This window comes from Vulpes lagopus, chromosome 5 (assembly GCF_018345385.1).
Source record: "Vulpes lagopus strain Blue_001 chromosome 5, ASM1834538v1, whole genome shotgun sequence".
Lineage (NCBI taxonomy): Eukaryota > Metazoa > Chordata > Mammalia > Carnivora > Canidae > Vulpes > Vulpes lagopus.
Genome location: NC_054828.1, coordinates 58,259,329 through 58,278,383, shown reverse-complemented (window position 1 = coordinate 58,278,383; position 19,055 = coordinate 58,259,329). Strand labels below are relative to the sequence as shown.

The 19,055-nt window shown below is 33.1% G+C and overlaps 1 protein-coding gene across 4 annotated transcripts in view; it reads left to right on the top strand.

The window, feature by feature from the left end:
* Window positions 1-18,761, top strand: part of CPSF6 (cleavage and polyadenylation specific factor 6) — a 32,652-nt gene extending 13,891 nt beyond the window's left edge. Inside the window, exons 5-11 of one of the 4 annotated variants that reach the window (XM_041755046.1) lie at window positions 312-485; window positions 616-726; window positions 1,172-1,676; window positions 4,035-4,150; window positions 4,635-4,788; window positions 7,043-7,235; window positions 13,895-18,761. In XM_041755046.1, coding sequence (XP_041610980.1) covers window positions 312-485; window positions 616-726; window positions 1,172-1,676; window positions 4,035-4,150; window positions 4,635-4,788; window positions 7,043-7,229 — 1,247 coding nt within the window. In that variant the 3' untranslated portion in view covers window positions 7,230-7,235; window positions 13,895-18,761. Of the gene's footprint in view, window positions 1-311; window positions 486-615; window positions 727-1,171; window positions 1,677-4,034; window positions 4,151-4,634; window positions 4,789-7,039; window positions 7,236-13,894 lie in introns of all 4 variants that reach the window. The other 3 variants (XM_041755045.1, XM_041755048.1, XM_041755047.1) reach the window with 3 other exon arrangements.
* The last annotated feature ends 294 nt before the right edge of the window (window positions 18,762-19,055 follow it).

Sequence of the window (19,055 nt, the reverse complement as noted above, 5' to 3'; positions counted from 1 at the left end):
TTACCGAAATTCGTATTTCTGTTGGGAGAATTTCAGTCTTGGTTGCTGCAGAGTACTGGTATTTCAAAAGTAACTCATATTTACTCCGTGGAAATACACTTAAGTCTGGATATTTTGAGACTTCAAAAGAACTTAACTAGATGTGAACATTTTCTAACCAGTACTTCTCATGTAGTGTGGACAGACCTGAGGCATCTGCAATTTAGTATATAGCATACTTGAACTTTGAGATAGATGTTTCTAATAGCAGTGGTTACATTTCAGAGGACTATTTTAATAAATGCTATTTATGAGTATTTGGATGTTTGCAGCTACACAATCAGGACAAATGTCTGGGGAAGGTAAAGCTGGTCCTCCAGGAGGCAGTTCACGTGCAGCATTTCCACAAGGTGGTAGAGGACGGGGCCGTTTTCCAGGGGCTGTTCCCGGTGGGGACAGATTTCCTGGACCAGCAGGACCAGGAGGGCCACCCCCACCTTTTCCAGGTAAAATTTTTCTTAAATTACCATGGATAAAATGTGTCTACCTTAATACCTCTTTTCCTTTTCTCTCTTTTTCAAGTAATGCATTATTAATGTGACTTACTCTCCTTGTTATGCTATTTTTGGAATCCAGGAAATTTGATCAAGCATCTTGTTAAAGGAACTCGGCCTTTGTTCCTGGAAACTAGGATTCCATGGCATATGGGGCACAGCATAGAGGAAATACCCATTTTTGGCCTAAAAGGTCTTTATTTTTCTCCAAACTTGCTTGACTTATATATAGAATATTTACATCCGTCTTATTTTCTTACCTCTTAAAAAATCCTTTCAAGACCATTTTTCCTTGTTTCACTTTCTAGCTTGGCATCAGAGTAGAATATAAGGTGGGTGATTTCACTGTAAGAAATGTGTGTACGCTGAAAGATGGAAACTCTCTAAGCATTGTAATCTTCTTTATTAACGTTTTTTGTTTCAATAGTTTTTCTTAAGCATAAATTGAGCTAGTTACATTTGTAAAGATATACTTCACTTTTGTAGTTGTTAGTGTAGCATTTACCATACGGGTTTCATTTAAAGAGAAAGAATCTTGGTCTGTGAGTTGTGCTTTAAAAGTATGATCTTGGCATACCGGTTGTAATCCCTTACTGAAGTGTTTTCTCTCTTTCTCTCCTCTCTCCTCTGTTCTGTAGCTGGACAGACTCCGCCACGTCCACCCTTGGGCCCCCCAGGCCCACCTGGTCCACCGGGTCCTCCACCTCCGGGTCAGGTTCTGCCTCCCCCTTTAGCTGGGCCTCCTAATCGAGGAGATCGCCCTCCACCACCAGTTCTTTTTCCTGGACAGCCTTTTGGGCAGCCTCCGCTGGGCCCGCTTCCTCCCGGCCCTCCACCTCCAGTTCCAGGCTACGGCCCCCCTCCTGGCCCACCACCTCCACAACAGGGACCACCTCCACCTCCAGGCCCCTTTCCACCTCGCCCACCCGGCCCTCTTGGGCCGCCCCTTACACTTGCTCCTCCTCCGCATCTTCCTGGACCACCTCCAGGTGCCCCACCACCAGCTCCACATGTGAACCCGGCTTTCTTTCCTCCACCGACTAACAGCGGCATGCCTACATCAGATAGCCGGGGCCCACCGCCAACAGATCCGTATGGCCGACCCCCACCCTATGACAGGGGTGACTATGGGCCTCCTGGGAGGTAAGTTAGTGTGTATTTAGGACAGTGGATTTGATTGGCAAAAGATATTCCATGCTCTCATCACTAAGGTTTTTGTTTGGCTGTTTTTTTAAATTATGACCTTTTCCCCAGATATTAAATTTTCTATATTGTTTTCTTTTGTTTGAAGAGACAGTGTCATCTGGTGAAAGACATACTAAACAGCGTTGGGAATAAACCACCTCTGCCACTTAATAAAGACGCATGATTTAGAGCAAGTCACTAAATCCTAGGGATTCATTTCCATTATTTTTTAAGTTAAAAGAGGTTAATAAAGATAATTTAAATGAGCAAGTGGGATTCTTAAGCTACTTTTAAGGTTTTAAAGTGAATCTCATTTACCATTGGTGATACTACACAGAGCACTAAAGTTTCTTCATTTTAAGAATTAGATCAGTTTATTATGTGAGTACTAATGATTATCTCATGGTGATTAGGAGTCCTGAGTGGCAAATTACTAACGTTTAATTAAAATGGGAACATTCGATAATTTACAAGTATATTTGGGTAGATAAAGGCCTATAAAACACAGTTTTTATGGAAATTAAAATAATGGTGATCCTTGGAGAAGAGCTAGGTGGAACTCACTGTTCAAGTAAGTGATCTCTTAGCCCCCTTTCAAAGGTAATTTAAAAACTATCCATACTCGAAACATAATTTAGAGAGCTAGGTTTGTAATCTCTAAGAACTATTTGAATTTGCCCCCTTTAATTTCCTCTGAGTTTATATTTTTAAACTATCACTGTTAAACTACCTTGTATTTCATTTTGTCTGATAATGTCCTGAAGGAATGGATTTGAGAGTCTGCCTAATTCCATGCAATTGCACAGGCACATGGCAGTAAATTTGATGTTGTAAACAACGCCCATTAACCATTATCTGTTTGTAGAGGTTGCATCATTATTATAACTATTAAAAATACTGTTTAGGGGCGCCTGGGTGGCTCAGTTGGTTAATCATCTGCCTTTGGCTCAGGTCATATCGTCAGGGTCCTTGGTTTGAGCCCCATGTTGGGCTCCCTGCTCATCTGGGAGTCTGCTTTTCCCTTTACCATCTGCCTCTCTACCCCCTTGCTTGTGTGCGTGTTTTCTCACTCTCTTCTTCAAATAAATCTTTTTAAAAAAGAAAATACTGTTTCCTCTAGAAAACGGTTAAAACTGCTGAACTATAATACTAAAACTTTTTGTGTTCAATTCCAGTGAGTGATTTCATATTATTAAGTGTTCACCTTTAGTATGTAAGAATGGGTTAGATGACTTAGTTTGACTCTTTCAAATTTGAGTTTCATACCCTTTTCCTCACCTAATAGAATTTGTGCAGTATTAAATTTTCAAGAATGGGGAGGTGGTTATTAATGACTAATCTTTTTTAAAAAAATTAGAGAAAACTCATCTTACATGAGAACTTTTAAGGGTGATAGGATGGGCACAAGTCACAGCATTTGGTTGAAAAACATGTATTTTGAACAACTTGTAATTTGCTCAGGATGTTTATAATTTGGGGAGTAATAGTAATACCTTAAAAGCATGTAAAAGATTAGATTAGCTATTTCCTCATTTCAATGGAATGAACTACTGCCTCCCTTAACTCAGTGTCCTAACTAGTAACTCAGATGGCAAAAAGCTTTCCTTTTCCTATACTGTACATGTACACTTTTTCTTTTTTAATTTAAGTATAGTTGATACAGTGTACATGTACAATTTTTAAAGTTGTCAAGCAGCTATAGAAAATTTTAGCATTTAATTCATTTTTTTCAACAGTTGTTTATACTTAATATCTTTTATTTGCCAGATGCTTTTCTGGAAATTCAGTGGCAAACAAAATGGTCTAAGATCTTGTCCCTGCCTGAAGTTCTATTAATTAATCAGATGTTTGTTATCCTTCTATTGTGAGTTGGGCCCTGTGCCTAAAGGATCCAAACATGATTGTAACCAGATTCCTTAATTGTATAGGGCTGTATTTTTTATTGTCAACGTTTAAAAGCATATATGTAAATGAAAGATATAATAACATGTAACTATCTTATATACATCAAAATAATTTATTATTTCTGTTTTTGGGTGCCTGAAGAATATTGTGCATATGTAAATACATTATTTCAGGCTTCCAGAAAGACAAGATTTCTAAGTTGCTACTTTATTTCAGCTGAAAGATGGTAGTGTAAGAGAATTTTGCTTAGACTTTTTCTCTTTATAGGATAAATAGTATGCTTCGCTCTGGGAAAGTAACTACTAGGTCTGAGGCACTTGTCAAAAGCAACTACTATGAATTGTTTTATACTGTTATGACTAACTTAGAAAATTTGTTGAGTACAATTTAAGGTTTATTTTTATTTTACAGGGAAATGGATACTGCAAGAACGCCATTGAGTGAAGCTGAGTTTGAAGAAATCATGAATAGAAATAGGGCAATCTCAAGCAGTGCTATTTCAAGAGCTGTATCTGATGCCAGTGCTGGTTTGTATATTTCTTCCTATATTAATATTTCTTATTTGTGTTATTAGAAAGGACCTAAAACTATGTGCATTCTTAAAGATTGGTCATTCACATTTAGTACTTACTATGTTCATCTTCCCAAATGAACATATACCTATACTTATTTAAAAGACATTGAAGGAAGCTGTATGTCACAGTGTAATGAAAAGATCCATAATTTAAATTTTTTAAATGTAGATTTACATTTTAGTCCTGACATTTAATAGCTTAAGTTTGATTCTTGTATTTACAAATAACTTGTCTTATACAGCTATAATAATAACAAATCATGCTAATTTAATGCATAAAGCTGTTTCCACATGGTGAAACACTAAAAAAATTAAGACAGCTTCTGTAGTTATTTTAGTGCTCTTTTATAAAACACTTTATCACTCTTATCCCAAGTGGTTTGGTGGTATTTTGGAAATAATTTATTTGATCTTAACCCCTCTCCTTTCCCTCATAGGTGATTATGGGAGTGCTATTGAGACATTGGTAACTGCAATTTCTTTAATTAAACAATCCAAAGTATCTGCTGATGATCGTTGCAAAGTTCTTATTAGCTCTTTGCAAGATTGCCTTCATGGAATTGAATCCAAGTCTTATGGTTCTGGATCAAGGTAAAACTTTCCTGTCTCATGTCTTATTTAAAACTGTTACTTTTAAAATAACAAAAAATAATGTGTCTGGGACTTTAAAGTAGGACTTTGATTTTACTTATTACTGTTTATGCAACAGATAGAGTGTTTTTTGTTTTTGTTTTTGTTTTAAACATTGAATCAAATGCCAGGTGTTTGCTTGCTTCTAAAACCCTTCAAAGGTTTCTGGTTACTCTTAGAATAAGACTGTAAACATTGAGACACTGTATGATACCTTCCTGTCTTTCCAGCCTTGTTGTGTACCTTACCCCTTGCTCACTATTCTCTTGTCACAGTGGTTTCCCTTCTCTTCCTCTTGATACATCAACACTTAATCACCTCACTGCCTTTATACTTGATATTCCTTCTGCTGGGAGTCCTTTTCCCTGGCTCTTCATATAGCTGTCTTCTTACTCTTCATGCCTCAACTCAACCTGACTTCTAGGAGAGGTCTTCTCCCAGGTTATTCTTTTTATTTCTTTCATAGTACACCATAATCCTTTTTTTTTTTTTTAAAGATTTTATTTATTTATTTGAGGGGGAGGGAGAGAAAGAGGGAAAGAATCCAAGGCAGACTCTAGACTCTGCATTGAGCACAGATCCTGACGCAGGGCATAATCTCATAATCCTTAGATCATGATCTAAGCCAAAACCAAGAGTTGGACCCTCCACTGATTGAGCCACTCAGCAGGCAACCCTGTTCTTTATTATTATTGCACATTTCTTTTTTTTTTTTTTTTTCCACTAGAACATATGTTGAAAGATGGAAAGGGCCTTACCCATCTTGTTCACTACAATATTTCTAATGACTAAACAGTATTTTATTGTTGTTGTTTTTTAAGATTTTATTTATTTATTCATGAGAGACACACACAAAAGCAGAGACACAGGCAGAGAGAGAAGCAGGGTCTATGCAGGGACCCTGATGTGGGACTTGATCCCGGGCCTCCAGGATCACACCCTGGGACGAAGGCAGGCACTAAACTGCTGAGCCACCCAGGAATCCTCTAGACAATGTTTGGTACAGAATAGGTGCCAAATAAATATTTCTTTGAACAAAGGAATTAATGAATGATCTGTTCTTTTCTAATTAGGTAATTCCTTTTTTTTTTTTTTTTTTAAAGCATTGTAGCTACCTTTGAAATTTTACATATATTTGAAAGGTAGTAGATCCTTAATCTCTACGAGATATTCATAGATCTGTCCTTAGTGTTTTTTATCTGGTGTAGAGTATTCATTAAGATAAGGGAAAGGAGCTTTTCTTTGTCATGATCCCTAATTTCCTAATGAGTACCTTTCTGACCCAGTGTAAATAAGAATCTCCATAGCTGAACAAAATTGTCATAGCTGAAGACCATACCTTTACGTAGTCTCCTTTTTAGTTTTTTAAGCCCTACTTAATAAGAACTTCCTTGATCAAGGAGCTTAGCATCTAATGATGTTTGCTAAGTCTAGCTATCTGGTGCAAAAATACAAAATGGATATTTCAACTTACAGTTACTTATTGTGAATTTCAGAAAAGTATTTTAAGCAGTTTAGTTTGGTCAAATTACCTGTTTTTTTGTTTTGTGTTTGAAAGCAGCTAAATGAGACATTGCTTTTTATTGAATAACAATGTGAATAGTATTGTAGTATTTTCTAGTGGTCATAAGTGCTAAGTTTTGAACTTTGCTTCCCATCATGTCCCTCAGCTCTCCATCGCACACCCCTGTAGCAAACATACATATTATTAGAAAATTTCTTAAGGGAGTAGCACTCATGATTAATCATATTTGGGTTAGTTATAAAAGTAAAATTGATACTTACACATAGGTTTACGAAACCTGTTAATGGGTGGTAATGTTTATGTATTTTAAGTCTCATAATCTCATGAATTTTATGTCTAAAAAACTACCTTCTGTACATTCTTTAGTTTGAAACAACATGTCCTTTGAAATTTTTTCTCTTTGACCTTTCTGTTTTTTGTTCAGTAAACACTATGTGTTTGTTTTAGGCTATTAGATGTAATAGATGATAAGATGTATTGCCCCTGTGTGTCTGGTTCCCAGTTTGGGGGTGAATATTTTTAAAAATGGAACTTCTAGTTCATGCTTGTTAGATGAGTTGGTAAATCATTATTGGAAGTTCAGGATATCCTAAGTCTAAACTAGATTTGTAAAGAACTTTTTGCCTTAGGTACTTTTAAACACTGCTATCCACTTACAGAGAGCATTAATCCAGTAATTTCTTTTAGAAGACGTGAACGATCAAGAGAGAGGGACCATAGTAGATCACGAGAAAAGAGTCGGCGTCATAAATCCCGTAGTAGAGATCGTCATGATGATTATTATAGAGAGAGAAGCAGAGAACGAGAGAGACACCGGGATCGGGACCGAGACCGGGACCGAGAACGGGATCGAGAGCGCGAGTATCGTCATCGTTAGAAGAAGGTGGGTATTCCTTGTTCCTGTTATATTTAGCATATGTGTTATTAACAGTAATTATAACTCCAAGGCTATTGTTTATACAGTATATACCTACATTTTAAGTGGTCCAACTACTTGTTCTGAATTAAATCTTCTGGAAACATCTGAGACAAATAACAGGTAAGTATTGACAGGTAAAAAAAATTTGACGTTTTATCCTTGAATATTGCATTGTGGAATTAAAACTTTTAGATTGTTAATGGTCTTAAGAAAGCAAGAAGATAATCAAGAGGACTCATGTCTACTTCTAAAATCTAAAAATTGGAGTTGTCTTAATTGTATAGATAGTTTGCATGTAATTTGAAATACAAAATACAGGAAGTTAATTCGTATATATTTAAAAGTTAGATTGAAAGTTTCTTTCCTTGAACTCATTCTGTCCCTAAAACCTAAAGAAAATGTAATAGTTTATAATATAGGAGGATGGTCTCAGCATTGAAAGAGCTTTTGTACTTAAAATGTTCTTTAGAAGATACTTTTCCTGGCATCTGCTTTTGTTTTAAAATAAAAGAAACCATATCCTTTAATTTGCAAAGAAGATGCAAAACTTAATTAAAATGGGTTTAGGGTTTTCCATATCTAAGAATTTTAAATTGTATCAGATCATGCACCCCAGGTTAGAATAACCTTGAAATAATTTTCTTTGATGTTTCATTCATAAACCATAATCATTGTGTCTTTTTTTCTGTATTTTAAAACTATTTCTTGTGTACATTTTTCATAAAGCGGGAAGTTGTCTGTTTATACTTCATTTTCACGTGTAATTTTATTTTTATATTTGTGAACAGCATTTATTCATGTGAAAAGTAGGGGGAGGGCACTGTGAGGCTTGTGCATGTGACACAACGGTTTTTCTGTGAACAAGTAATTTTTCTTTATGTGTTGGTGGCATATCCAAAGTAAATTAGGCTAAAATAAACCCCTTATAGGTAACCATTCTTTACACAGTTATTTTCCATAATTGTGGGAAACACTAAACATTTAGTCATGGTAATTGTTAGTATTTAAATTTTTATGGGCAAAATCAGAGACTATCAAGTGTATGCAATTCTTTGACAGAATAGCAGTTTCTTTAACTATAATAGATATATTTTAGCAAATGAGATCCTTTTTGAATAATACTATCTATAAAACAAGCATGTAAATCTGATTTTTATGGTAGATTAGCTATTACATTATTGACAGTTTTATGGGCTTTTTGAAGTGAAAAGGCCAGTTTTAATACTTCCCTAGCATTTCGAATATGCATCTTAAATATTTATGAAAACTTTAGCTTTAAAAGCTATTTTTGTATTGTAGAACTTAATATAAATCTCAAACATTTCTTTAGTATGAAGCAAAACATCTTTCACTTTAAAGCTGAGCTTATTGAAATTAATTCTGCTCTTGGATATGAGTAAGGATTAAATGTGTCATGTAAATCTAAATGCTAAATTTTAAAGATGTAGTTTTTTTCCCCTTCGGTTGACTAGATCATAATCCCATTTTATGAAAAAAAATTCTCCGTCTCCGTCAGTTGCTTAAGGTGAATTATGACCAACATATTACTTGAAATGTTTAACTATATCAGCCATTTCATTTATAGTAAGGTACAGGTCCTTTAAGTTATGTTTTTATTTAGACTTCGCCAGTTATCAACAAGCTGCTAATTACTGAAGGCATGATAATTAAGCTTCTATACATTTTTAATCATTTCCAAAATTGGATGTGCCCCATCAAGGGGCTTCTGAAGCAGCTATGAGTTTCTTCTTGGTTTTAGTTAAACTAGCGTAGTTAGCCAGCTCCTTTTCAAACTCCTTGAAAAGTCCATTGTGAATTTTAAAGACTTTGAATTAACTAACATTACATTCCAGTAATGGGTACACCTAACTATATCATGGCTTGAGTTTCATTACATTCAGACATTAACTATGAATTCCTAACTTGCAAACTATTGTTGGCTTTTTTTTTCTTAATCACTGATGTGTACCATACCAAAATTCCCATGTTTTGTTTGTACATTAATCAGAATTGAGTTGTAATATTGTTATGTGCCTTCATCCAAGCAAAATTTTACATAAGCATTCCTAGGGCAAAAAATTCTGTTATCCTGGAATATTGTACCTTTGCTATACCAAACAGTATTTATTGCGGTTGTAGATGTGACTTTATAGGGGGTGGGGGCTAAGATCAAATATATTCGAGTGAAAAACATTTAAACAAACTATCTGCACATTTAATTATTATCATAATAGGGTCTGTTGACCTTTTTAGAAGTTTTAAAATGAGTCCTTTTGAGCTTTCATGTACATTTTAAGTGGACTAATGGAATACAAATAACTTGGAAGCTAACGTGAATGTCAGTAAGCGTGTATATAAAAAAATACTGTAATTTATTATTAAAGTGATAAATGACTAAAAGGGCAAGTTCTTAATTTAACTGGAAACTTAATGATGTTGGCAAGCTGTTAATGTCTGTCCCATCTTAATTTTTTTTGTGTTTGAACTGTTGGTAATGTTAATTGCATTCTCTCATTTAAAATATGTATTAATTTTTCCAAAAGCATTTAGTATTTAAGTTCAAGTAGGTAATATTTTAATGGGAATATCAGTATTGTAAATTTTCAGTATGTACATACATTGTATTTCATATTCTGTAATTTCTGCCTCTATTCTCAGACCACTCTGAGCAAAACAAAAGTAGTTCAGTGTTTTAAGATTGTACACTTCTTACAGAAATAATTTTACTTTCACAGTTATTTTCTTTTAGATTGCATTCCTCTTACTACTTGTTTAAACCAATGCTCCACAGCAAATTTCTGTTACTCAGTTTTTCTTTGTATACAAAGAGTAATGAGTCCAAATTAGTTTTTAAATATTCTTCATTCATGCTTTTCCTCTCCCTGAAATACAAGGTTTTGCATATTTTCAAATCATTGTCCATTTCTCTGATAAAATTTTTAAGCATATTATATGGAATATGTATTAAATATGTCTTCGTTGTAAGACTTCTTTTACCATAGATCAAAATCTTAGGTTGTGTTGTTACTGCATAAGATTTAGGGTGGTTTGCACTCTCTAGTTTTTCATTAATTTGGGAAAAACAAAAAAAGGCAAAAGAATAAAAAATTCTTTTTTTACATGCTAAGATATTTCATCTCCTTAAGATATAGTGTCACTTTGAGACCAATGTGAAAATTAAGTTCTCTTAATTTTCCACTGAATAGATACTATGATACTCATGGTGGTGATATTTAAAAATTATTTCTACAACTGTTAGGTCATCTGAGATCTGCCTCATGTTATCCGGCCTTGTGTTTGTGTTTTCCCATATATCTTAACTGCTGTGCTTCATCTGAATATGCTAGCTCTCACTTCTTTTGCTCTAGGTTTCCTTTTAATATTTGTAAAACCTGACTACACAGATCTCTTAAGTGACAGGAGGGTAGGAAGTAATCCCTTGTATGGATGTGTAGTGTGTTTTTTGCTCACTGTGGTTTAAGAATGGGTTTTGTTTGCAAATGATTAATGTTCCCTGTTAAAAGAAAATTCAGTGCCAATGTGAGTCACCTTGCTCTCACCTTCATCTCAGTGTGAAATTTACTATCATTGTTTTAGTTTGTAAATTAGATCATTTTGAATAAGTAATGTTTTGAATGAGTAGTTAGCATTGTTTTAAAGAAAACCTAATAACCAAAAAGGGGGTAAGTGTGCCATATGTGCTATCCAAATTTACTAATTTGCCTTCTGTGGTAGCATGTTTTAATCCTCACAGGAAATTCTAAGTCACATTAAACAGCTTATTTTGAAATGTCCATTTTGTGAAATTTGGGGGGCAAATAAGAGTTTTCCTTGACTCTGGTGAAGTTTATTTTGATAGTGACCTGCCTAGAGCAACCATCTTGTATATGTGTTTTATTAGCGTAATGAAAGACTTTAGTTAAAATGAGGTAAGGTAAGTACTATGTCCACAGGTAGAAAGAAGGAAATAACAAATGTTGTGGTAGTAAGGGAATTTTTGTAAATATCTACAGTAAACAAAATTTTCTGTACTATGTTTTAGTCAGCACAAGAAGGAATTTTGATTTTATAAGAGTTGGCTTATATTCAGAATCTTTTATTTCTTGTCTACTCCATCCCCCCATTCCTCTCATTAAGGAGAAATTTTCAGAAAAGAGAAAAGTGAGTTTTATTTCACTGAATTAATAGATGCACATCTCTAAAAGCATATTAGAATTCTTTCAATTCAGTATTAATTCAGTTAATTCTTTGAATTCAATATTAATGTGAAAACCTATGAAAGAGCCATATCAAATATATATATTTGAATCTTACTGGAAAGGTGAATTGGCCATGAGCTTAGAAATACTGATGCTAACAAATTTACTTTGAAGTTTCTAACAGAAACGCTCGTAATTTGAGTTGTTACTATTGGCTTGATCTTACATTATCTCAAGATAGAGGTGCTTCTTTCTCTGTATTGAAATTTTGCTTAGTACTTTATAGGCTTCATTAAAGAGCTGTAGATTTCATTTGTCTTACTTTTTTTAAACAAGCTTTTACATAGATCTTCCTTATATAACTGATAGCTAAAACAAGTAATTGTGTGACTTTGACATTAACATATTTGACTAAATGGTATTCTGAAAACATGAGCATTGAATGTATTTGTCACTTTTAAGCTTTTTTGATATCTTTGTTTATGTAGATGTCTACCTAGAAATTTGAGAGTATAATATGGGATTGGATTATTGGAAATGGGTTGTATTGCCTTCAAATTTGCTTCCGTTTGAGATTGTAAAATTTGTATTTCCCAATGGATAAATGTAAAGTGTTTAGAAATAGAAATAAAACCTGTCAGACTACCCCCAGATTTTATGTCTATATGGTGAAAATGAGAGAGTTATTAATAGTAAAGACCTATGAAGTATAATCAAGCAAAAGATGAGTGCGTTTTCCTGCATAAAGATGTGTATTATAATTTTACAAACAGTATTCTCTACAGAAAAAGTAGTAAAATTCTCCTTTGGAGTAATGAATAAGTTGCAGTGTATGCCATATGTTTTTTGGAAGGATTGGGTATTTTTGTTTTGCTCACTGTGACTTTAAACAATTTTTCCCTCTTTAATGACCACCAGATCTCTCTTTATCTCTCACATCACAACAAAAATTTTAGGGAGATAACATACTTTTGCAGTAAAGCTTAGGAATTTCCAGTAGTGCATCTTTTCAGGTTAGAACATATTCCTTATCTTTATTTAATACTTTAATACCAGGTTTTAGATATGTTTCAAGGAATAAAAATAAAACCTATGAAAGCTGTCTTTCTAGATTTTTTTTCATGAAATAATTCTGCCTAAAGCTTCATCAACATAAGATAAAGGTACAATAAAAGGTAACATTAGAAATGGCTTAAGTATCTCATTGAAAAATACAGGCAAATAGAACTATTTAAAAGAGACAGTTCGGGATTATAACATTTGGGGCGGGCTTTGGAGGGGTTTTGTTTATTTTGCAGTTGTAAAATTTGGGTTTTTATTGCTAGGTAACGTGAATGCGTATGTGTATTGATACACTTAAGTTGCTTACAGCCTAGTAGGGGAGGAAGGAACATAAAATAGAATGTTCAAAGTTGTGACACTATTAATGACTCTTAAGTATGAAGCAGAAAGTATTTTCCGATTACTTATATGGCAAGAATATCACTAAATATTGTGCCCTTTACCTCTTACTACATCATCATATTGAAATGCTCTCTTGGAATTTATATTTTAAATATGGTGTTTCAGTGATCACTTACATGCAAGTTAATTGAATGTTTCTTTTGTGAACCTCTGCTTGAAGTTTGCATATTTTTGTATTCTTGAAAATTTAGTTTATCAAATTTACTGTTTTTTTTTTCTTTATGTGAGTTTTCAATGAAATTTATCATTGTAGATTCTTATTTTAGCTTGTTTTTGGTTAGCTTCTATATTACGTTAGTTATTTCAATATAGGTGGAATAGAGTGAAAGTAAAGTAAATGTTTTAAACTTGTATTATGTCTGAAGATTTGTATGTGGATGTCATATTTATTTAAATGTGCATACTGAGCTATATATTTATAAATTTTATTTATGCATTTTGTAACATGAAACAATTTGATTTATAACATTTGCAGAAGTTCCTGTATGCTGTCAAATAAATACAACTAATTTGTAAAATAGTTTATTGCATTTTATATTCAGTTCACATTTAATTGTTAATGAGTTCTTTAGAATTGATATGTGGGTGAATGAAAAATATTTACATTAAAATCATTCAAGCATTTTTCCATTTATTTTTGTAGTATGCATACTTTAGAAAATGACTTATAAATGTTTCCATCATCACAGAAACAGCAGCTGCCATATATTCATTTGTTTCAGTTACATAAAGCCATAAAAACAGAAGAATGAAATCAGAATGTCTCACTTTTAATCAGTACATAAATTTGGGAGCATTTCTCCACCATAAAGGCAGCTACTGTTTCAGTTAATGCTTATTGTGTTAGAATACGTAACAGTGAAGTAGATGCACGACTTGTGTATGTATAGTTAAGCCAGCGTTTTTCTGTGTATTATGGGGAATAGCAAAATCTACATCACAAATTTTGACACATTACAGCTGAAGGAAGAGGAACACCTTCCAAGACAAAACAGTCTTCATGGGGGAAAAATGACGCTTGTCCAGCAGTTTGCTTCTTGTGATTGAACTGAACCTGTAAGGATTCATGGATAAAATGAACAGGAATAGATCTGAATAAAGCAAATCTGCATAAATGGTAACCAGTAGCTCTACTTTTATTTTTTATGTTGCTTAACTGTTTTATTTGAAGGAAACCTGTGTGATTTAAAAAGTTATAGCTTTTGCAACTTTATTACTGGTTATATACATTTGGCCATTATAATGTGCAAGCAATTGGAAAAAAACCGTCAAGTAAATGCTTGTTTTTATAGTAGTTTGTTCTTGTTAAAAATGTTCATATGATAATGTCTGTAAACAGCACCACTTTGATTACAATAGATGTAGTGTTGTAATAAACTGTTTAATGGGGCTGATGTGTAAAGCTGTTCAAGTTATTTGATGTTTACACCTCAGGGAAAGTCTTGTGTTCAGCAATATCTAAAGATAATGTTACTATGACATTTATACTGTCCTTTAAAAAAGCATTGCAATAGCGTTTTTGGATATGCACCAATCTAATCTTGCGTTCAGTGAATTAAACATACTAATTAAGTGTCTCTTGCCCTTGATTTTGATATTAGAATAGGTGATTACATGGATATTTAATATTTCTATATTCTGCTTTTCTAGCTGTTTTTACCTAGTTAGCTTGTGATTTTGCTGAATGGTATGTAAACTTGTAAAATTTCACAGACATAGCAATCCAGTCAATGTGTTAGGGGTCAAAAAAAATTTTGTGGTTTTAACATTTGAGTAAAAACCCATACGTTATTTGCTACAGTAATGCAGCTTAATTACAACAGATGTACTGAAACGCTTAATTGTAAACTGCTAGCATTGAAGAAATATTTTGACAATTCTGATTTGATGCGGCAGTTATTTGCTGTTTTATATTAATAGTGCTTATGGTTTATTTTTGAAGCCATAGGCAATGTAAATACAGCCGTGCAGCAGACAAATGTGAGTAAGGAGAGCATTAGTTTTATTTTCTGGTTACTATAGATTTCAGAAGGGCGTGATGCTTACTAATACCGAGTTGTTTTCTCCTGTATGTGTAATGGGTGATTATAGGTGTACCCTGTCACCACAGTTTAAGGAATCTTGTGTGTATTCATGCAACCTTTTGATTCATGCTAGAGTTACTTACTAATCAAAGATTTTTTTCAAATCTGCCTTGCATATAGGCCGACATTTAAAAAACTTGGCTAGCATGTGTTCTTAATTGCAAAATTAGCATAGGCAGAATGTCAACTTGATTAGATACTTTTATAGGAAGGTCCTTCCGAATCACTACTTCAGAAATTTGAGTTGAAATCCCAAGCAAGTTAATTTGTTTTTAAGATCTGATTATCTTTAAGAGATCTGGTAATACACGTTGGTTTTGTTGTTTTTTTAATACAGCCAAATTTTAGGGCAATGCTTTAAGTATTCAGGTACCCTAAATATTATGTCATGTGCAACTTGTAGAAGCCCTCCAAAGATTTGCCACTGCAGTTCTTCACTTTCCTTTTGTCCGCTATCACGCTAGTTCTTACAAAATTAGCTGTTTCAAATTATTCATATTCTTGCTAGTTTTATTTTAAAACATTTTATGATTAGAGGACTTGTGCATGGGATCACTGGTGTTTATCAGAACTGTTTGCTCTCAGAAATTTTTCAAGTGTTCTATCTTGTTGAAAATGCAGTTGCTTTTTTTTTTTAACATTCTTTGAGAGTTGTATCAAAATCGGTTTTCTTGTTTTGTGTATAGGTATTGTTTTGTCATTCCTTAGCTTTTTTTATATTTTAATTCTAATGCCCTAATGTGAAGAAGTATGGACATAAATATATTACAAGGGAAATTAGTTAATAGTGAGCTTAAAAAGGTAAGTAAATGTCCATGAGAATAAGATACTCTGAGAGTTTTAAAATGGAATTCTAAAAATCTAACTGCTTGAACTTGAGATGAAACTGGAAATTTTGTGCTAATTAAATCCTTCATTTACTTTTTTGTTTTTTATCAGTGGAACCCTTTAATTGCTTATTCTATATCACTACGTGGCTGATCTCATTACGTGACTTTTGTTGCAGACAATGTGAGTGTACTAGAATTGTTTGCTGCTAGTCCGTTATTTTTAACTGTTGTCAGAAAGAAATAACTTTTTGGTTTGACCCATTTTTAGTTTCTATCTGATAACACATGAATGTATAGCAGTAAAGGTGAAAATTGCAAGCCTTGTTTAATTCTTCATATCCCTGTGTTGTTTATGAGCTAATGTTATTTGAAAACTTACTTTTTTTTTTAACGTGTAAAAACAATCCAAAGAGAGAAATCATTACAATAGACACCAAAAAAAAAAAAAAAAGACAGAGAGTTTCAGAGACCTTTTCATTTCTTCTTATTAATAATTGTAGTGACATGAAAACAACTTTGAGTTTAACTTTAAGCCATAGGCATTTATTAGTGCTCTGCAATCACATTCCTCTCAGCCGGTAGTTATGAATGAGTGATGCAGCACCTCAGTGGTATTGCTTCTGAAGCAACATTTTGAATCAGATGTGCTACTTTTAGCTAAAAGACACATGTTTTGGAAGAGATATTCCAGTGTAAGTTTGGAAGTGTTTATTTTGTCAGTTTTCATAAGCAAGATTTGTAGTAAGTTGCAGTGGCTGTTTATCATAGTTTAGCCCATTTAATGGCCCTTTTACTCAGAATATTCTTAAGCAGTTAACTACAATTTGGAGTTCACAGATAACTTATGGATTGTAGCTTAAGGTGTTATTTTCATTTAATTCTCCTGTGGAGAATACTGCTTTGTTTTTTACTAGTTTAAGGTCAGTTCTTTAAATAAACAACAGGATTTTAATGAATGTTGTATAACATTTTATAGTGAAAGGGGGAAATTGTTGGAAGGGTAAAGACTTTTTCTTTCCCTTATGTATTTAAATGTGCCAATAACCTAAATACATACTGTTTTATACAATGAAATGCTATTATGAGACTTTCTGTTGGAGTTCTCTCAACGTTTTGGTTTTCATACCTGAATGATCATTGCATTTTCTGTATTTTATAAGATGGCTCCAATTTTGTTTTAAGCTTCAGCCTGTTATTTTAAGAGGAAGTTTATGTTCTGATTCCTTACTAGAATACAGTATTGAGAGTCTTACTGTTTTACAGATAACTGCCTTTTAAATTTTATTCATTAAGTTCATTTGCATCCCATAGCCGTCTGTAAATGTTTCCTGCAGTTGTATGTACTTAAATGCACGCTTATCCATTGTACATAACTAGACATTTTTTGTGCTAAAATATATTAAGTGGGATTTTTGTAGCAAAGCATTCTATTTTTCTGTTCTTACTCTGTGTGTGTTGTTGTTTTTTTACATTAACCTTCAGTTTAAACACTGGAGTATTTATTTCATTTTTTTTAGCAACTTGACTCTTAGAAGCCTTAGACTAATTTTTTAATAAATATTCAACCAAAAATTATAAATTTCTTAAGATGTGGCCTTACATATAGCATTCCTTGTGTTTGTAATGTGAGATTTTTTGATTAGAGAAATCAAAAGATTCTGGATTAAAGTTTCACTGTAAGTTGAAATAGAAAATATGTTAAAATGTCTAGGCTTCTGGGAGGAAGTTCTTACACTCTTCTTTCTTTGCATTAGAAAGAAGCAATATGAATTTTTACAAATATTCAGGCAATTGTATCCAGTTTAGATTGATTTAGGTTTGTCTTAACCAATGTTTCTTTAAAATTTCAGGTTGTTGGCATTCACTCTGAGTATGCAGCTACTGTGGTTTTTGTATGGGACATATAAACACTTTGTTAGGTGTAGACAGATTTTAATGTTTCAGGGACTTCCTGCTCTATTAACATGTTGTAATAGGAGTCTTAAAATATTAGGTAGAATTTAATTGAAGTCACACAAATCTTGAAATGGTATCAGCAAATAGTAAATACTACAGAAAGTCTTTCATGCGCGAGCATCCTAAAATTCTGCCATGGGTGTAAATGTTTTGCATTAATTTCATAATTGAACAGATAGACCCTGCATTTAGTAAAAACATTTCATTTTGAAGATGTGTTCTTCTTGTCACACTGTTACTGCATAACACTTCGCAGCATTTTGTAAGTTAAATTATTTTAAAATACAATGGTAAATTCATGTTTATTTTTTTACTTTGAAAATTGTAGTACTCAGGTGGTATTTAATGGGAAAGGATCCTTGGGGTAAATCATAATGTATTCTAAGGAATGCATCTATAACATTGACGACTTTAGCCTTAAAAAAAAGGTCTATTCTTACTCTTCTTCCTCTTCATCCCATGGTATATTAGCAAAGTAGTTTACAGCCTTGTACAGCCTTACAAAGTTGTTTTACAATTTTTAATGGAAAGCCCTTAACAACAACAAAAAATTGTATCATATTACCAGTATCCATGAATTGACTGAATCACGGTTTGTAAATAATTTGTCTAATACCAGAAGGCCAAAGAAAGTCTTAAAATTTTAGCTATTGACTCTGGTGACTTCACAATAAGATTTCTGTGCAAAAGGTAAGGTGATATTTGATCAAATAGACATCTTTTTGGTGTCCGTGAGAACTAGCTTCCATATTAGCTTCTTTAAAAAGCTCATTCCATTTTATTAAAATGTTTGTAATTGCAATTTTGTGTTTAATGTTTACTTTCTGTCTTTTCTTTCTTTAGCATTTAGGTGACTGTTCAGCAGTTTGCTATATGGCCATTGTTGGCCCTAAACTGCACTAGTAACAAGCATGGTATTTATCTTGTATTGAAAAATAAAACACAGTTTTGATAATACTTTACAGTTTGTCCTTTTTATTTGGTTCATATTTTAACCATTGTGTATGGTTTGAATAATTCGTATCCATTGGCAATATACAGTATAACAGAAATTGGGTTGTTACACTACAGTATTTTGTATTTTGTCTTTAAGGCAGCCTAAAGTGGTAATTTTCTTCTGTATTGACATTTTCGTGGTCTTGAAGGAAGATTATACCTAGCTAAAATTAGGCTTTAGAAACATAAAACAGTTCTAGGCTGTTTTATTCTCAAACCTAAGATTCAGAAAACATTAGTTTTAGGGGATTATTT